This window comes from Anopheles darlingi, chromosome 2 (genome assembly GCF_943734745.1).
Source record: "Anopheles darlingi chromosome 2, idAnoDarlMG_H_01, whole genome shotgun sequence".
In the NCBI taxonomy this organism is placed as follows: Eukaryota; Metazoa; Arthropoda; class Insecta; order Diptera; family Culicidae; genus Anopheles; species Anopheles darlingi.
Genome location: NC_064874.1, coordinates 45,490,257 through 45,510,932, shown reverse-complemented (window position 1 = coordinate 45,510,932; position 20,676 = coordinate 45,490,257). Strand labels below are relative to the sequence as shown.

Here is a 20,676-nt window from a genome sequence, read left to right as displayed (position 1 = left end):
GTTGTCACTAGGAGCCGTCGGTTTGGTTTGTACTGGATTCTCGCTCTATCTCCTGGATTTTCGGCGGCGTATCGCTAGCTGTCCTAGCGTATCTCACTGTTTACCTCGGCCATAAAGCGTGCCAGCTCCGCGCTAGAAAACTCGTCCTCATCGAACTCTTTCAGGCTAGAGTTGCTGATCGTGTTCGTATCGACGCTGTCGCAGCTGTGACGCTTCCGATACTCTTTCCGCCGTTCATTCGTCACGCTTGCGCTCGGTGACTTGCAGGGTGTGCTCACGGGCGATTTGCTGAACGCTAGCACCTTCTTCGTACCGCGACGTAGCTTTTCCGCGATCGTCGAGAGCCGGCCCGCCGTATCACCATCGCCATTGGTGGCGGTGGTACCAGAAGCGGGGAGTGGTGTCAATCGACAGTCTTGTCTGATGGAACCGTTCGAACGATTCAGCTTACCATTGCTGCTCATGTTCGTACCGGTCGTCGATTGGCTACTACTGATCGAAACGCAGTGCATGTTGGTCCGTGCGAAGCGTCCCGGGGTCCCACGGTGTCGCTGGTCATTCGATAACAGCGACATATCCGACTCCTGGTGGCAAAGATCGCTATGCTGTTCTGCACCAGCAACCGATGCTGTCGCCGCCGGTAGTCCCGCCATTCCACCTTGGCCAACGGAGGCGGCCGTTCCCAAATTAATACCCGCACCGATGCAAGTCATGTTGTTCGAGTTGAACTTGAAAGATCCGGCCCCGGTTACACCGTAGCGTGAGACAGCACTGTACGTATGGTGGTGACCATCGAACCGGAGGCGACTGCCACCACAACATGTGACCTTTAAGGTGTGCTGAAAGTATACAAGGAAATGGATTCAATTATTAGCTAATATTGCTGCTATTATTACACTACTTATTAGATGTTACTCTAATAAGTTATGCTTCATGTCCATCTGTCGCCGATATCATTTGCTAGTCGTTTATCGAAAAGTTTTTCCCCCACAACATAAACCCATGTTCACTTATCAATAAAGTGCGCGAGAGGGAACGACCTAACTATTTATCGAAGCAATACCCCCGCGCAGCCACCACCAGCGTACTGCCAGCGAGTTTGGTAATGGTTCCACTGAAGGACGATAATATCTAGCGCTTCGAATACTGACAGAGCCCTGACCTGCTTTTTGTGCGTAGTATACGACGAAACTGTCCCAACCACATGCTGCTACCCGAAGGGATTCCTATCGGATTGGAGAAAGTTGAAGGGTCTTAGTCAGCAGGAGGACTATTCCGTTTGGAACATGTTGAATGCTACACGGCGCTTGCTTCCCCCCGGTAGTTTCATGGCCAGGAAGTTGTGGATAACTGGCACGATCACTAACGATGAGGTCGTGCTTATAGTTCTACGTTGTAGTTGCCACGGTATTAAAGCGATTTCTGTATGTTGGAGCTGAAGTATTACAAAAAGTGTCGCCATTTATCGTCCATAGAAAGGACCATGTGGACATGCTTTTGTTCAGACTTCGCTTCTGTCCGTAGCCCACGACCGCAGCGCTCAATTGAATTCACTTTTGATTGGTCTGGACGGTTCGTCGATTCGATTAAAACTTATCACGCTAACTTGGCGACAGGGCCATATCTTGGTTTGGCAGAAAATTTCCTTTTTCATGGTGTTGTGAGGATAACAATCAGTTCATTCATCAGCAAACATGGGTGCACGTGACGTATGCACATTGTGCCATCTGGTATCCAACAATAGCGCAGAGCAACTTACCCTCGAGGCGTCCCGAAACTTGTGACTCATGATGTTGTACAGCAGGGGATTGATGCAGGTTGACAGGAAGTACAGTATGCCGGAGATGAAGTTCAGTATCGTGTAGACCTTGTAGAAGTATATGCTATTCGTGTTCGTACTGTACACGGCCATCAGGCGCTGCGCGTGAAATGGTGCCCAGCAGATGAAGAACATTGCCACGACGGCCACTGCAGAAAGGGAAAGAACCGTTAGGACCAGAGCCAGAGCCAGTGCAGATGCAGATGGATACAATTGAAAGCAATCGCATCAGCGGTACCCGATCACCATATCCCCTCCGTACCACCTTACCTAACATTCGGATGACCCTGGTTTGTGCACTCACGCCCCGGGACCGTGCCGCATAGTCGCTCGATGCACGCTTAACGCCCTGCAGCAGTTTACTTTTCCGAAGCTTAATTCCAATCAGCACGTACAGCACCGCTATCAGCGTCATCGGTCCGACGAAGAACAGAGCACCGGACACCTCGAATGCGTGGTTGAAATGCCGGTTTTTGATCTAGATAGGATAGGTTTGGACGCGGGAACAGATGGACAGAAAACGTGATAGAGAGATGGGAGCTTTGCTGGCCGGTGCCATAATGCTGTTCCTACGCACAGACTCTCAGTGGTTATGATGGATGAAGAGGCACGTGTTTGCGGTCTACTGGCCAACGCGGCTCCGTGGGACGGTTACGAACGAATTTTCGAGATTCGATGCGCACCGTGGCCGCTGAATGGGCACCTTTTGCCGGGAGGATAGATATAACCGTATCATTGGCCGGCACTAGGTGCCATTTATCCTCAAGCAAAAACCGAAAGTTCCGAAAAATCATTTCGCCGAAAATTACGTACAACGATGGATTTTCAATGTATCAATCTGGGGTTGGGCTTTGAGAGATTTTTCTTTCTGCTGTACCATTAAGTTGGTATCAACAAAACCGTGAACGATGGCCGTTTTGGGGGCGATGAATCAATCGCTGGCCGAAGAGGCGAAATGTTTTTAATAAGTTTTCGATTGAAAATTGCTTCTACGGTTCGATTATTTCCACGGACCTCGGAAGTAGCCAGCAGTGGCGTGTTTTCGCGTGCCTAGCACAAAGGACAAACAATGCTGTTTATTTATTTTCTGTTTCTTCTGCAACTCTCATGGGGACAGCAAAATGGTAATGAGAGACATGATGGCAATTGGAAAATTCTGCTTATTATCGTTGAACAACGATAAGAAAACGTCCAAGAAGGGGGGGCGGGGAACCGCCGGCGGCTGCCGAATCCATTAGAGCTTGCAGTGAAAACAGAATATTGACGAGAGTTTTTCCAACCGACTATTCCGTTTACGATGTTCGAAAATGTGATAAAAGCGAAATGCTGCACAATGCCCAGCATACCAGCTCCAGCTGCGGAGACCTTCGGATCCACCAAAGCTGGTACCTACCGTGCAGAGACGACTACCGGGCGATTCCACGATGCCGAACTGTAGTGCTTGCGGCGTCGCAAGTCCGAACGCCACCAGCCAGATGACAATGACAAACCGTACGGCCCGGGACAGCTTCGACATGGTGTGGGATCTGTGTGTGTGTGGGCGAGAGGAACGTGAACATGGTAAGGCTCGATCGGAATTTGCCCAGCAAATGCTTAGCTCCTGCTGTTGCTGTTGTTGCCGATGCTGCTGCTTACCGGAACGGATGACAGATTGCGATGTAACGCTCGACGGTGAACGTCGTGATTGTGAGGACCGTTGCATTGGCAGCCGTTTCCGACATTAGACCCGTGATGATGCAGGCAACCTGATTGAACGGGTACGCCAGTGGGTTCCACGTGCCATACAACTCCTGCGGCATTCCTGGCATTAGAAATGGAGGAGAAGAGAAACGAGAGGGATTACGATTACAGCAAGCCGACCGCGCTGTTGCGAAACATCCTTCCTTCCGGCTACAAAGTATCCGGTTACTTCCGGAAGCAATATATTCATAAACGGGCCCAGCGCGCTCGTCGATGCACTCGATCGGACGAAACCACTTGCTGCTCTCGCTCGTGTGTCGGTGGTGCGGTATGCGGTTGGACGAAGCCTACTGGTTACAGATCAGTTGCAGAGGCAAATCTGTAATATGTACCGTGGTAGGCTCGGTTCGGATCGGTCGGTGGCGGGTGCACGTACACGGGTTGCTAGGGCAACGCTTACCAACGCCAGGTGGCCCCCAACAACCGAACACAACCGAACGCAACAGAGTACGGGGCCAACACTGCGAGGACTTGGGGATTGGGAAAATGTTCTGAACGCGTCGGCATGGAAAAACGAAAATCGTTTCCATGGTACCATGGTTATCGCCAGCAGCACGCCAACCTACCTCGGACATCTGCCATCTGGCGTTCCCCGGGCGTGGTTGATAAAGTTCCGATGGTTTATTGTTATTTTGTAGCCGCAGATTAACCATCGTTTCGTGTCCAACCGTTCGTTGGTTACTACCAACCACCACTACCAAAGTGTAACTGCTTCGGTGGCAGCACCCATTGTTTGTAGCACTTTGTTTAACAATCATCTGACCAATTGCCTTCATAAACTATACTCCCTACACGAGACATTTCCCGCTGATGACCGCTGAAGGGCGAAGAGCAAACAACAAAAAAGCAGTATGGTTGGTTTCCATCAAAGCAACCGGTTTGAGCTTAACGTTGGCATCACTAATTGCGTCAATTTTACGGGCAAAATCTGGCGTAAAACGTTTCGGCAGCTATTTTTGGTGCTACATTTCTAATCGTTAAATGATGGTCATGGAACCATGGGATGTCTGCGGGCCGACCCGATCAATAGACCCGCCGCCATGCTGGTTCTGGTAGGAATTGAACCTCATAAAACATAACATGCTGAGTTGCACATGGCACATTGATACCGTTGATGATAATTGTTGCTCGATAAGCAGCGCCTCCGGGGGGGTGGTTGGAACGGGGAAGTGATAAAAAGTTTTGCTCTAATCCTGGGACTCCCGCGTGCTTATTGCTGTGGGTGTGGAATATTGATTGTTTTTATTGCTGAAAATGGCTTGTGGCTCACGATTGTTTGAAAGAATAATCAATATATTTTATTGAAAAGATAAACATTCCATATGATTTGATATTACATTGGTAAGTTAGTAACTCAATTTATTGACTCTGCTACAGGGACGAGAACGAACTATCAAAGAAATACGGACATACGGATCCAGAAGGGGGGAAAGCACTCTCAATAAGTTGGAGCAAATAGTTTGCCGTACTTATTCAATCATCAAAGGAAATGGAAATCAGCTTTTTGGCGCTGGTGGCAGCTGGTGGCAGCATTGGTCAACAATGTTTGACCGTTACCGAGCCGGAACTTTCCAATCGCTCTCGGATGGTTTCTCAGCAAACTTGGTCGTTTCTTGCCCCGAAGGGGCATTCGGTTGACATCCGGTGGCCAATAAGGGTGCCTCCGACAATGTTGAGGGGGGTTCACTTATTGCAAGTGCATCCTACTTTTGCCTGCACTTCCGAGAACTGAATGTCACCACCACAGGGTCCAATGAGGTCCACTTGAAAGGTCTCGAATGTAAATCAAGCATCAAGCCGTCGTGGCACCTGTCGTGGCGACACATACCCTACCATCTGTATGTGGCGGCGGTGCTGTATGTCGAGCATACGGTGGCATTTACGGGAGAACCTGGCCGATAGCAGGTGGTTTTTGCATGAGGTCTCCATGCAATCTCGAGCGTAGAGCGTAGGCAAACCCTGGCACGATGCAGGCCACACGTTCCGCATCAGTGGCACCATCGTGTTTGGCATGATGTGGCCCTTCCATATTGCGATTGTGATAAGTGGTTACAGTACCGTTGCCAGTGATACCCGGGACCCAGGTCCAGCCAGCCAGCTAGGTGGCAAAATACGGGACCCTCCGGCATAGCAGATTCCTTACGATCGAAATCAATTTTCCACGTCTAACGAGGACGGGGTCTAACGAGGAACCAGGTACGAAATCAATATTTTTTGCTGTTTTTCTTTCGGGAATTCGGGATTCGTGTGGGTCGTGTTTTCACTGCAGGCTGCAAGCGCCCAAGAGTCCAAGAACCAAATGGGGAACAAATGTGGTTCGTATGAATATGCAAAATGCTCATTCCCGAAGCCGTTGGCAGCGGTATCGGGTATATAGCTAAAGCCAAGCATTCCTTCTTTCGCTTGCATTCCTTCTTTGGTTGCTTGCGCAAACCCCCAACAGGCCGAGAAGCCCCCAGACGAGGCACGCAGGTCGCCATGTATGCTTTTTAAAAATTGAAATTGACATTATCCCGGGTAAAGGTCGGCTCTCTGTCACTGTTCGGGATCACGGAATTAATATGCATGATCTTGAGGGTGTGACAAGGAGAATCCAGAATGTATCATCATACGACGATGCTAAATGATGATTCGTCATCACACACACATGCTATTGTTCATGTGTATTCCAACAAAGAGCGAAGTTGCCAATCATGCATGAATGAGTAGCACCGGCTGGAAGCCGGCATTTTCCGGCCAAGAACGAAACGAAACGAAAAAGGACATTCGGCTGCAGACTGAAGGCGCCTCATTTGGACCTGGAAGTTTGCCCCGTTACATCAAGGCCAACCCTTGCCATTGTTCGAGGGAACATCGTACATCGCAGGTACGAGCATTGAATAAGATTGCTGAGCCAGACGGCCCGAAGAATAGGGACGAAGATGACGCACTGCACGATTCGAATGCTAATGCACACAGCACGCGCGGTACGCGGCCTCTCTTCCACCCTTCCACTTACCGAACAGCAGTAGCATAAAATCCGACACGGCCAGATTGAACAGATAGTAGTTGGTGGCGGTGTGCATGGACTTGTTCTTGGCAATCACGATGCAAATCGACAAATTACCGACGATCCCGGCGACGAAGATGAAGCAGTAGAAGATGGTGATCGGTAGCAGGATGCAGGTCGGGATTTTCTCGTACTCCTCGGCCGTATCGCCCTCGCTGACGGTCGTGGCGTTCACGTAAAGGTACTGCTGCTTTTGCTGTGCCAAGCCGGCTAGCAAGCTGTCGTCCAATGAGCTCATCATTCGGTCGCCCGCACCCGTGTGGTTGGCGAGCGCCCGGGCAGCATGGTTCGTAAGCACCGCGTACAGTGCCTCACGGGTGTCCACGTTGGTACCGTTGGTCGCGATGGTTCCTCGGGGGATCGGTTGCTGAAAATCCATCATGTCGGGGGGTTTGGCACCAACTGTTCGTTCTGTTCGTTCGTTGGTCCGGTACGCTATTCTAAGCACATGCCAGCGTTCGCGTTTTCATTTCTATCCTTCTGGTAAAATGGTGTTGGTCCGTGCGGTCTCGCACGTGAAAGGCTGGAGAAAGAAGAGGGAGAAAGTAGAAACCAGTATTAAGATAACGGATTGGAGAAGAATATAGTGATCAGGTCAAACTTAAAACAAAATTTGGTGATCGTGTTGATGTTCCCGAGCCTTGAGGTGGCCACGTGGCCTCCGGATTGACCTGCACGAAGAGTACGCCCGTATGTACACTGTCATTCATCATTGTGACACATTGAAAATGTGTCGTCGATCACTTTCCTAATCGACAAACGACGAAGCCACTCATACCGATCATCCGGAGGTTAATTGTGTGGTTTGGAGCTTCGGATAATCCCTTTTCACCCCGTCTGCCGTCTTTCAGTAAACGTGATGTTGCTGTGTCACTCATCGCTTGTATGCTGCTTGCTTACTTTTAATCTTGTTCGAAGCGTTTTCCGATTGTTCTGTTTGGTTTAGTTTTGCTGGGTAATACGATCCAGACATCCGGGTCATGGCAGAATACATGGACAGGAAATGACGGACAGCTTGTCACGCGGTCTTACATGCCCGGCGACGTCTCTGCGTTGTCTGCGGCGGTATTGTAACAACCCCAGCACCAGGCACCAGCACCAGCACCGGCACCGGCAGTTGACAAACTGTGGACCAAAACAGGGGAGGCCTTGCGTTGCCGTTGCGGTGAGACGAACGCCTGCTCGGTTTGTGCGGTTTTCAGTGTGGTACATTGGGTTTCAAAATTGGTTCCGACGAAAATCGCAAAATTACGACGCACAGAATGCTGAAAGTCAACCGAAACCGGCAAGGGGCGGGGACAGAGAGCACAAGTAAAACACGATTCATGGTCAGCGGTTTTGTCCCACGTTTTACGTCTGAAGCAGCATGATTGAACGAGATTGCTAATCGAAAACAGAATTGGGGGGCTTTGTCTGGGGACCTCCTCGCCTTAGTTTATAGACTGCTTGTTTACCATCTATCAGTTGGAAAGCTCGCACAATACCGAGGACTTGTATCGTTTTGATACAGTAATTCGAGGATCATTTTTAGAAGAAACGAAGATTTGTCCGCCCAATCGTTTCTGGTGGTATTATTTTAAAGCTAAAACTCATTCCTAGTCAGCAAAGAGATCGAACCAGCTGGTTCAAACACACACACACACACAGAATAACCGTTTTCTATTCATTGTCCACGAGCGCCACACATTTTGGGTGAAATGGAAACCGTTGCTTACGTTTCTGGTTCAGCGAAGCAGGAAGTCGGAATCCGTTCCGTATCCTGGATGGTGGATATTCCGGGATATATTTAGGAAATGGTGGAGCGGAAGAATCACGGAAGTCAAGGAAGCTTTTTGGTCATTCAATCGTCGTTTTTGCGACGTTTCCAAAAGCGTGATGGACACACAGTGGCATTCGGAAGTTGATGCGAACAGGGATACGACGTGATAGCAGCAGCAGGAATGAGGACAGTGAGTTGTCGGTTTTACTTTTGAAAGAAATCCCAATTCTATTCGGCAAACACAACGTGGCTATTGAGCGCTCCCTTTGACAGCAAAAAACCATAAATTGTGGTCGTGTTACGAGCGTCGCATTCCTGAGCTGCAAAATGACTACCTTCTCATAAAAAACGAGGAATCTGCACGGACCTATCGCAATGTCCCGATCGTTCCAGGAGTTATCTAGCAGGAGACATTTATATACTGTTTACAGCTCGTGCGAATCGAATGGTCGGGAGGATGAAAGTTGATTAATGACAAAAATAATGCCAAAGACGACGGGATGGAGGGTTTGAGAAAGCTTTTCTCAAACTGTCGGCGAATGGTAATGTCTTGGCTTCTATCTGGCGTGATGTATTTCAACGATGCCATAAGATGCTCTAGAAATACTGCTTTATTGAAGGACAAATCATTGCGCGGGGCGAAGTAAACAAACAACAACCCTTGTTCCGCACGGGACGCGTTCGACTTGGCCGGTGAGTGAAAAGTAGGTATCGGGTAGAAGAAGAAAACATACAATAAAATAACTAATTCTATGAGTGGAAGAGAGGGGCGTGCTGGTGGGGGATTCTTCTTAACAATAGTCATCGATTACACAGAGAAAAGGTTCAGGGGACCAGAGGACAACAGAATGGTAAACATAATATACGGGACCCATTTCGCGGACCCGCGGACCAAAGAAGTCTCGCGCATGCTGCTGGCGATGGTGGTGCTTCAGTTCGCTTAACGAGTATCGCATTCCATTTTACTCCGGCACACAGCTGAACGCACAGCTGAACATAGAACTGTATCCGAAGCTGGCACAAAATTAACACAGTCGGAAGCGACCGAACCGGGGAATCTCCATCACTTACTTAAGGGGGGGCTTCGGTATTTTATTTTAATTCTTCGCATTTACATTTTATAATTTTTTACGAGTGTTTATAATTCCAAGAGTATTGTGTAAAGTTTTGGGATCAATCGAAGCAAAACTGACAAAGATATGGATTTTTGAAAAACAGAGTTTCATACAAGGCTCACTGCATCTCGCATTTTTGAATTGCGTTTCCCAAAACCTACATATTCAAAGTCGGTGCCCATCGTAGCATAAAAACTACTGGACCGATCGATTTGAAATTTTGAACACATAATCTGTACACTATTTGCCAGGTAGCCCCGTCGAGATTTTGTTAAAATTGTTGATACTTTTTTTTTGATAATTCTTTTAATTATATAAAACTCGTTTTTTGAGGCAACATCGAAAAAAGTAACACTTTTTCAAATTTAAAAATCTGCCAAAAATCGAAAAATAGGAAATTAAAAAAAAACTCAACGGGGCTACCTGGATAAACTTATAATCTATCAAAAGAATACCCATTTGTATGTTTCAGATGACCCAGCACGTAGCTACGATGGGCACCGCAAAAAGTACATTTTTGCAAAATTGCCTTTCTCGATTGGATGCCATGAACGTAGTTTTGATCAAATCTTCCCCAAAATAAAACCAAATGTTCTTGAAAAGTTGTAGTTTAATATGACATTCTTTTGAAAAAATAAAGTTGAATGGTTTCAGCACAATAAATCGTCAAAAATAAGCCCTTTTTTGACCAGAAATAACCGAAGCCCCCCCTTAACTCTACAACATTTCTCTAGTTACCGTCAAGAGGTGGCGGACCATGTTCAGGTGATCGAACAGATTGATTACTTTGTGACAAATGTGTGTATCGAGTTCGCGCAATAATGTTTCTGGTACACAGGTGAAACGTGACGCAGGATGATGAACTTTGAGCTGCAGCAAGTAGAACGAGCGTCGAGAAATTACAATCCCAAGGTTGAATGGTTCTCGCAAATAACTATCAACGCGCGACTGCGAGCGAGCGCCTCGGTTAAGCAATAACTCAGCATTAGCATTTAGTACAAAGCCCTTTTCCTTATAATCGACCGGATGCCGGGTTTGGGAATGATGGCTGGAACGGAACGCGAACCACTTTCATTAGCTCAGTCTTCAATCTGTTGCTGTTGGTTTGGCTAAGTGGCAACGGCTTCATTGCTGGCTATTATTTCGAATCGAGAAAGTCAGAAGAGCCTCGCTTCAGTCTATTGACGAATGGAGGCGTGATTGCCATGGATTTGTCACCGTCGTCAGGCCACCACAGGCCGTTACAGGCGGAGTGAGGTCTGGCAATCGAAAGCTGATCAACCGAAGTGGCAAGTTAATCATTCTGCTAGCGACCATCTATCATTCTGCCCGCCCGCAAACTGTCAATCGTTTCTCATTATGCCTTTGAACATAAGGCGGCGGAAAGTGTGCGTTACCCTCTCCGTTGCTCCGAATGTTTATGCCCCGCATTGCTAACATTATTTCCGGACGCAGATATTTCCGGATTGCGAACGAGCGCAAATCACATTTATTTGATTGCCAAACATCACATCCACCGGCGGGGGATCGGGTCATTGAGCGTATTAATGAACGATTAAACTTATGCTGCCGTTGCCCGGGGGGGGGGGGGGGGGGGTCCGTGCCCAAACTCAAGGCAAATGTTTACCGGTGATACGGCCAAATGGAACTCGTCGGCGGCGAACTCAGGAAGGCGAGAGTGCGTTGCATTCCTCATCCATCTCGTGATCTACTATCGCTACTGGACTGAGATGGTAGAAAGAAAGAAAGTAAAGTATTCAAATTATGCTTCGGACCACTCGTCGTGCCATAGATAAGCAGATCGTCGTCATTGCCGTCTTCGCGCTGACCCAGTGGCACACGAACGGCACGAATGCCGCACACCCTTTTCCCTCGAGTCCACAGTTAAGCCTTTTCGTTTCGTTGTGAGAATTGAATTATCTATCTGTGATGGTCTATTTTTTTTTATCTATCTGACGAGTTTTATTTTTTTCGGAAAGACGCTACCATCTTTCCATCTTCGTCGTATGGCGGATTCTTCTCGCTGTCTACCCCCCATGGCCACGATAGTAGTGGCTGTGAATTATTTATGCAGCGACTATACGGCAAGGGCCACCGTTTCCTTGAACGGTTCTCGTTGATTGGGTGTTCGTACCCTGCGCGTGTGTAAAGTTGTAGGTGATCGAACGATAACGTCAAAAGTGAAACTGGTTTTTGAAGGAATTCAGGCGGAACTAAAACGAATTGCCACCACTGCTATGCTCTCTCTCTCTGTCTCTCTTTCTGTTTCACCATTTTTATCTCCATTTTCCTTAGTCACTCCCGTCCATACAATGATGGGAACTAAAGTGTCTCGTATTATGGTGCGTTCACAGTGGAGGCGTGATAGGGCATTCTCGTGGATTGCGTGGATTTCAATTTGTTGTCAAGCATGAAGCGGTTCGCAGTAGCTGGGCCGCCATCTTCAAACAAATTGTGTGGGTTGCGCGACGACACTTTCGCTAGGATACTAGTGGGTTATATCGTTGGAGAGCGGCCATACGGCCGCTCGGTCGATCAGTTAAGCATAATGTAATTGCGCTTTCAGCTTCATAGAGGATGTTCTATTTTATTTAAGAATTTAATCAACCAACCAACACGCGTATATTACGTATATTACTCCTGTGTCGCTGTGTCCTTACAGTGCCTTGCCAGTGCCGTTCCCCCTCTTGAACCTATAACACTTGAGGCCCACTTGTGGCAGCAAATGTGAACCTTTTTTTTTTAATATCATCGTATTTGATACCTTAAAGACTTGAATTGGTGCTCTCTAGTGTGTAATAGGGAAGAGTTGGCCTCTTCCCGTGCACGTGCGATGCGGTATTGGAGAACCGTACTCTTCCGAGGATGATCTATTTGATCGCCACTTTACAGAGGGGCCACCGGTAAAAAAAGGGGTCACTTTGCTGTTTGAGTGATATTGAAATACTTGGACTTCAAAGTGAGATGAGCTCCGGGAAAGTTAAGAGATGATCGTTAAGTGGCTCGATGATCTCAAAGAAACTCAAAACACAAGTGCCAAGCTGTCCCCCGTTTATTTATTTTTTTCTAAACTGTTATCCATATCGAGGTAGCGAAGGGCTTTGGGCAAGCAAAAACAAAAAAAACTCCCCACGATGTAATGAGTCTGGACAGCTGGACATTTCCGCTTCGGATATGATTAGTAAAACTTATACCTCACGGCTTCTAGTGTGGGATGCTGCGTAGAGTGTTATTAATAGCAGATGATCGAAGGAGGCCTTCTTTCAAAACGCCACGGCGGTGAGTGCCGTGACCGACTGACATGTGAACTCATCCTAGCAGGCGGCCGTGCTCAGCGTTCGCGATTCGGTCGTTTCACCATCGTTGAATACCGGTCTAGCCGGTTAAGCGGTCCACAGCAGGTGGACCCACACTCTGCTCAATCCGCGTATCCGATAGTCCGGCTCAAGATTCGAGGTCTCGACCAACGAGGCAGCAGCAGCTGGAGCAGCAGCTACCCAGTCGGCAGAAAATGAACCATGTTGCAAGAAGTTGTCACGCTACGCCTGGATCCCATACAAAATTTAACTGGATCGCCAAAGGGCCGTAACTGGATGGCGAAAAATCTTCAGTACGGGATCCAGTTGAAAATGAACCTCGAGCGTATCTGTGCCTGTATTGGTGCCATACGCGTCGTAATGGTGTGCGTGTGATCGTACCCCCTAGGTTCATCCCTCCCTCACCCCCTTCATAGGTTCCTCCTACCCCTCCCCCCGTCCCCTGCACCCCTCAACCCATTTCGGATGCCTGCATTAAACATAGCAGATTAAATTTCACTTTAATAATTTTTATTGACACTTTTAATAATATACATTCACAAATCATAACACTAAACTTACCCAACTCCCTCAATCCTTCCTTCGTTGGTGGCCGAGCAGGACATTCGATCGCTCTTCGTGGCTCGATCGTGGCTCTCAGCTCGCGATGCGGAGGTATCTGGAAACACACAAAAAGGATATTATTCACTTTTATAACACATAAATCATTGTTATCACTGCTCACAAGCACTTTTTACTTACCGCAAAACTATTCCGCTGCCCCGAAGATGCACGTACAGGAGATTTCTGGAAGAGAAGTATTACGCATCAGACGATCAGAATGATCATACAAATATCGCTTGAAATACTTACCGGATCATACAGGATCATAGAGTTGTCGTTGCTGTGGGTGTTTAATAGTCTGAAACGAGAAGAAAACCCACAAAATGTGGGAAAAATAAGCATATTTTTTTGATACTTACGCGCGAGCACGATCAGCACGCTCCGATCACCTTGAACACTGAACAGAACTGTTTGACAGATTTCTCTTCCTCCTTTTCTTTCACCTCCTTCGGATCGGGATGTCTCGAAAGTTCGTTGGAATCACATCACACTTAAAATTGTTCAACATTGCTTAAAAAAGTGTTGGAAATGCAACGAAATGCAATGTTGTATGTTGTTTTGAATTTAATAAGGTTTTTAAAAATGTTTTGGACAATGTTTTAGGTATTATTAATGAAAAAAATTGTGGTTAAAAAAAGTACAGTTTCGTTTCTCGGAGAGACTATTCCGCGAACCTCATGATCCTTAGATCTGAGAAAGCGAACTCTTGCCGTCCCTTTCTCGCAAGTGCTTAGGCTGAGGTTACCTGAAAAGTTCCTTGATAGCTGATCACAGCCAAAAATGCTAAACATTGCACAAAAAAGTGCTGTAAATCGAATGAAATGGTATGTTACATATTATCTTTCATTTAAAACGCTTTTTGAAAATGCTTTGAGCGCTGTTTTATGTATTTTTCAATCAAAAACATGCTATTCATTTTCATCATCCCGGGGAACTTTTCATCGCGCCTCAAACTCGATCGCATACAGATGCATTCGTGTTCAGCACCGCTCGTGTTTACACGGATGATCCTCGCAGGATCGGTGAAAAACGAGACGGGAAAAAAAATTCGTCCTGAGCGAAAAGAGGGCAGCACTAAGAGAGGCGCGAAGAGCGAGAAAGGAAAGAAAATTCGCCTCGAGCCAAAATAGGATGGAACTATGATGTTGCATAGTGTTCACCGATTTCCCCACCCGAGAGGGGAGGCTGCCCGCTGGGTAACCTCTGGAGCAACCGAGAGAGCACACCATCAACTGTCATTCCATGCCATGCTCTCTCTCTCACCTACTTTGATATATTTGGGCACCCCTTCACCGCGCCGGAAGAATGCTAGAAGGTAAATGTCATCGTGCATGATTGGATCATTTTTCTATCCTCGTTCCCGCGGGGTCGCTATACTTCTACTGTCCGCGTGTTCTGCAGCGCTACAGCTACAGACAGATAGAGAGAGAAAGGACGAGTATAATTATGTTTCTATCAAGCATGTGCGATGCGAACACAATGCTCAAGCATCGAGGAGAGAAGGTTTGCGGGCATTTACGGCGGGGCTTCCAGGGTAGGCACACGTCGACCTACTGCTGCTCCAGTGCTGGCGCATAAAGTATGTTTTTGCCACGATTGACCAACGGATGTTCAGCGACTCCAGCCGAGATGCCCTGTCAGATTTTAGTGGACCGTTGGAGTTCCGTTGGATTTTGGGAACGCGGCGTGACGCGTTGGCTGGCTTCCTTCCTTTTCGGCACGCCAACTTTCCGACCGACCTTTCTGACACGCTGTTACGAGATGCCACGGGCCTCCACGGGAGGGTGGTGGTGATTGTACTCGGCTGTGTTTGAGGCAAGAGGTTAAAGCGCCGAGCCGGAGCGCTTTTCTTACTTCTTATTTGCCTGGGGCAAGGCAGGATGAGCAAATGGAATCCACCATGACAGGGCGTTGTTTTCGGAGTTAAAGTTTTTCGAATTAGTATGGTTTTTGCTCAACACTTTGAGGCCGGAGCGCGAGTTCGTGCTGGGAAAAAGTGAAATATTCCACTGAAAGATGAAAGCCAAGTGTTGTAAAGAAGTTGTTGGCAAACAGTTTAGAGCCGCGAGTTAAACGCGGCGGGAAAGTTTAACGTCCCGATGGAGAAGATTCGCGCCCTCCCCCCCTCCCAGGCCGTGAATGGCAAGCAGGTGTCGGCAGTGTTTTGGCTCAGCTGTTGTGCTTGAAATAATTTGAGGGCTTTTTGAGAGATTTGAATTTAAAAAAAACAGCATAATCATCGCGTTGGCAGTAAGTAAAGGCGGAGCGGCGGAATTTCGTGTCCTCATGATTCGTTCCGTTTCTTGTAACCGGTTCGGGGCCATTTGTCGAAAATACTCCGCTCGAATTTGCACCCATCCTAACCACATCCCAGGAGCCTTTGTTTGCTTGCTCATGGCGAGGCTTTCAGGCGCAACGCATTCGCCATTTTGGCCGTACCATGGCACCCGAATTGACCATAAATTGTAACCACAAACGGTAGTGGGCGCGGTTTTTGGGGACGCGCGCGCGAATGACATACCGGAGATAGTGCGACTTGGGCAAATGGACACCAATTTCGAATCCGCCGGTTGATCCACCGGCGGCCAGCATTCGTTGCGTTCGTTCAATCGGACTTTAAAGGGGCTATCTTTCGGGCGGTGCAGACAGGCGTCCTGTGCGGAATTTATAGCTCGGTTGCATGCAGCTCGGAATTCTTAATTGCCGCGTCATTATCGTTTGTTACACCGAACGGACATGGCACGGGTTTTCAATTATCCTGCCGGTGCTGCTGCTATGTCCTGGCAGGTAGAGGGCGGGGGGCTGTGTGAAATGAACACTCACTGGCCGGTTTTTCCCCGTTTTGGAATAAATTATTTGGCCACCGGTTCGGTTTGTGTACGACGCATCCTGGCCGATAGCTTTCAAATAATTTCCACACACACACAAAGTGGCTTTAAGGTTAATTAATGAACATTTAATCCCTATCTCGAATGTCTGACGCTATGCAGCTCTACACAAAGGCGAATGGTGACGCTATCGCTGGTACCGCTAATGAGATTTGCTCAGACAGCTTTTACTTTAATCACCGAGAGCGGCATCCTCTGGGAAGGGAGGCTGCTGGGACTAGGAAAATAGAAAGAAAATCGGACTGATGACATGGAAGCAAATACACACATTTACCGCCAACCACCAATGGTGTGCCGCGAGTGGAGATAGACACCGTACGTGACTCCAAGCCGGTTCCATCGAGCTTACGAGCTTCTCGGAATGGTACGCAACGCAGCACGAACGTACCACGCAACCCAGCAGCGCGCCGGAACCTCCTTCTATCACAGACCCAGTGGATACGACAGCGTAAGTAAGTTCATTCCGTCGAAAGCCGTTGATTAAAAATACACGTGTTCCCGTGTTCTCTCGATTCGTTCGCATGGACCGCATCGTTAGCGGTACAAGAAGACTGTACACATCCGGTCCACCGTATACTGGACGACCGCAAGGCGTTATATATATGGAGAGCAATGAGACCAAAACAATGGAAGGAATAATGGCAGGAGACGGCAGGGTTCGGTCAATTTCATTTCCTTCTTTCGTACGCGGGCGTCGAGATATCGGACACGTACAGCGCACGAAAAGGCCTAAAACAAAGCCCAGAATGAGTGTCCTTGATCGAGAGTACCTAGCAGCCTAGCATTTTTCATCCCGCAGCACTTTTGACAAGTAAATTGGAATTCTAATTTTCTCCCTCCTCCCCGGGAGGCCGGCTTTGGGTTGACAAATTAGTTTAGCTAAAGCTCGACTCGGCTAAACCCCGGTTCCGGGGGCGGGACGTGAACTACACGGAATCCATCTTAACCCGATCGCATCTCATTAAACGCAACTTGAAATGGGGAAAGAACGGAGCGTACAAAGCGTGTTGTAAACCCCCCGGGGGGGTTTTGGCCAAGAAGGGAGGAGAAGAGGCGGAGGAGGGGGGGGGTCAGATGATGATAGAAGGGTTTGACAGAACAGGCTTGCAGCAGACCACCGTATTTGTCCTGGATCAAGGTTTATGCGCTGGGATAATAAGACCCAATACTTCACATCCTACTCGCTTAAGACCCCCAATGGCGTATCGCACGTAAACACTGTGCGGTCCCGACTCAATATCAATAACCTGTCACCAATACCGGGGTGGGGGGCCGGGGTTACAGGACGCTGTAGTGTGTAAAGTTGTGTAATTAATTCGGGAACCGGGCCCGCGTATGGTTGCTGGCCTGGCGTGGAAATCTGAAATTGAAATCGTTCGCTATAAAATGTCGCACCGTTCACTCCGGCGGCAGTTTTCCTGTCGGGCGCTAGCAGACAAAGACCACGCAAGTGACCTCCTGCTCCTCCTCCTCCTCATGATCCGACCAACGGACCGGACGCTTGATCGCTGTCAATTAGTAGCAGGGGGGAACAGTGAACAGTGCGGACGCCATGAGGAAATGATTTGTCGCTAGACGCGGTGGTTGTCGCCAGTGGCCACCGCCCTATTGCTCCTTTGCACACACTAATGACAACATCCTGCACCTCGGGTCTCTCCTTATAGTGTGGCGTCCCCGACCTTTTATCTTCCTGCGGCGACACCAATATGTTCGGTGGTCGCAGCCGCTTCGTTCCGGGTGCCGTTCGGAAAACATTAGCATCGACGGAGCGATGAAAAGCAAACAAGCAAGCGTTTGTCTGGGACTCACTCTCCCAGAGGGGTGGGGGTTTACTATCGGGCAACGGGGACCGATAATTAAGTAATTCATTGGTTAACCTTATATTTCCCTTCGATCGTGTGAGGGAAGCAGCGTGATGAAGCGACCAAGATCGAGTTGCGGATTGCTTGGACCACTCTCTCTCTCTCGCTCTCAGGGGGTTTTGTCTCGCGGTACGTGTTCGCATCGTATCCGCTATTCGGAGGCTCACTAGTAGGCGACGCAAACTTTTGGTGTTTGCATGATGGCTATACTGATGGTGATGGTGATGGTGCTGTTGCTGCCACAGTGTCCACCAACGGGGTAGAGACCTCGAAAATTCAATTATAACTTCTCCAAAAAATCTTCACCGAACCATATCCAATCATCGCACCGGACGAGGTGAATCTTTCCACCGGGAGGGGGGATGGAGCGGTTTGTTGTGGTGAGGAGAGGTAGCCGGTGCAAGAAAACACTTTTTCTTGATGTAATTAACTTTCCGGGTGGCTGAGGCTTTACTGGGGTGGCTTTGATGTGTTGGTGAAGCGTGATCTACCCCCGCCGGGGAGGGGGGGGGGGGTGGTTGGTTTGCTGTCAAACCGCACCACTTTGTACCACGGTCAGTCCGGGGGCCGAACGCTGCTGGATGGATGGACAGGAGAATTAGGCTAAGCAGGTTACCGGGTTTTGTGCCTTTCTGCTCCTTCTTCTCGCAACATTGGCTCTAATCGTGAGTAGCGAGAGCGCGAAAAATGGACGCGAGCACCTCGCGTGTCGTGCCACGAAAAACCCTGTCCCAGGCGGCACCACCGTGTCTTTGACTTTTTTGGCATTTCCGGCAGGATCCCGCGCGAGATAGCAGCGTGGTGCAGCGTGGAAACATAAACATCCTTCCGCCAGGAAGCTGCGAAAGTTTCGCCGGAAAACAGACCGGAAAGTTATTTCGCCTCCGCGGTCCGCGGGACAAATAGAAAGATGTTTGTTAAGACAGCCAGTCAGTCAATCAGCCAGCCAATCATCCTTGTAGACCGCGAGAAATGATGACGAAGATGGTATCTCTCTTCACTGATGAGCTTCACACCGAATACTGCGCTCTATGGGCACGCACATAACAGCGCGCATCGTCGTCTCTAAGCTGTCGCGCCATTCGTCTCGCCGGTACGCTCGCCGATCAATTTGGTTATCTTTCTTTCCTCATTATCGGCGGTAACTTTCTCTAGACCCGGCATTAGTGTGGCATTCCAGTGGGAAGATAAAACACAATAGCCCCGCGGGCTGGAACACATTCGCCATCGGCATCTCCAATACTAACATCCGAGCGGCGAATCTTTCCGGAGTATCTAAAAATAAGACACCGCCCCGTGTACGCGCCGCTGCCGCCGCCGTCCATTGATTCGCTTATTGATTGACAAACTAACGCGAACTTCCATCATTCCACACAATGAACACAATGTCCGCGCTGCGTGTGGGATGTTTGTTTGGCGCGATGACATTAATGACTTCATCTTTTTCTGTGTGCCGTTCTTCCGGAAAATCGAAGCTCAGCTCAGAACAACAGCTCTGCTTTGGAGTTATCTTTTTTTTTTGGGGAACTTTCTTCGAGGTCCACATCGAGCGCCATCGGCAGCAGCAGCAGGTGCGCTTATGTTGAAGAGGCGAAATAAAAATGGCTGCCAATCATTCGTTTGATTGAATCTTTCCAGCGTTTCCAGCGCTGTTTCCCTACTTCAAATCGAATTATTTCCATTGCGTAGCCATAGCCTCCCATCTCCAATACCTCTCTCTGCCTTCGCTAGAGCACCGAAACGAGCATGTGGAAGCTTAAGCCAAACGGCAGAAAGAACGTCCCAAACTCCAATGGACCGAAGACACAATACCGGTGCTGCTTGTTGATGGCTACCGGCCCGAAGATGCCTGGCCGTGGCCGTGACCGTGGGCTGCTGCGAGAACGCGTCTGAAGTGTGTGCAATCTCGTGTGCAAACGGAGCGGATCCCGTGAGACGAGTGGGTGTGCGCATACGAGAAAACAAAGATCAGGTACCATCACCACCAGTACCTGGCTGGCTGGCTGGTTGGTGGATCTTTGCGCTGCTATCTATTTCGTTTACCGCCACCAACGGGCTGAACGGGACGGGTTTTTGGGGCCGGTGTGATCAACGGAAATTGGGTACACTTTGGGGGCTAGTTTGGCGCCGGTTTTTCGGAACGAAATCTCGGAAAACAACCTTCCCTCACGATGGGCCTCTCGATGGGTCCCGATCACACACACCAAGTCCGCATTAGGCCGGCAGCGGCTTCAATTGTGCGGAAAAGCGAGTAGCGGGCGTCGTAGTAAATTGTGAACTCCGGCTCTGTGCTACCGGTCGGGCGGCACTGATAACGGGTTGGGTTGTTTGGAGTCTATCGACCATGATGGTGTACGATCGCACGAATCTACGTCACCGTCACCGGCGTGCCGCGGGGTTTGTGTAAACGGCGAACGAAGCGAAGTTTAAAGCAACAAACAAAACTGTTTCACAGGCGCAGATCCCTTCAGGACAGCCTTTTAGTAAGCCGATCAACCGACCAGGCTGGCTGCCGGTCGGTTAT

General features: G+C 48.8%; 1 protein-coding gene across 1 annotated transcript; it reads right to left on the bottom strand.

Annotated features, from left to right (window-relative positions):
• Positions 1 to 41: 41 nt before the first annotated feature.
• Positions 42 to 7,090, bottom strand: LOC125951517 (cholecystokinin receptor type A-like). Its single transcript, XM_049680400.1, has 6 exons — positions 6,558 to 7,090; positions 3,455 to 3,620; positions 3,213 to 3,345; positions 2,090 to 2,297; positions 1,760 to 1,968; positions 42 to 839 (listed from the first exon to the last, which is right to left on the bottom strand). Exons 1-6 carry the CDS (start codon positions 6,988 to 6,990, stop codon positions 84 to 86), a joined length of 1,905 nt encoding a protein of 634 aa, XP_049536357.1. The 5' UTR covers positions 6,991 to 7,090; the 3' UTR covers positions 42 to 83.
• Positions 7,091 to 20,676: the final 13,586 nt, after the last annotated feature.

Bases quoted from the DNA above. Each gene is read 5' to 3' on its own strand.
- LOC125951517 (XM_049680400.1), bottom strand. From the start codon at position 6,990: ATGATGGATTTTCAGCAACCGATCCCCCGAGGAACCATCGCGACCAAC. The intron at 3,621-6,557 runs GTAAGTGGAAGG...TTCTAATGCCAG, and splicing joins TTTTATGCTACTGCTGTTCG to GAATGCCGCAGGAGTTGTAT. The intron at 3,346-3,454 runs GTAAGCAGCAGC...ACACACACACAG, and splicing joins GCAATCTGTCATCCGTTCCG to ATCCCACACCATGTCGAAGC.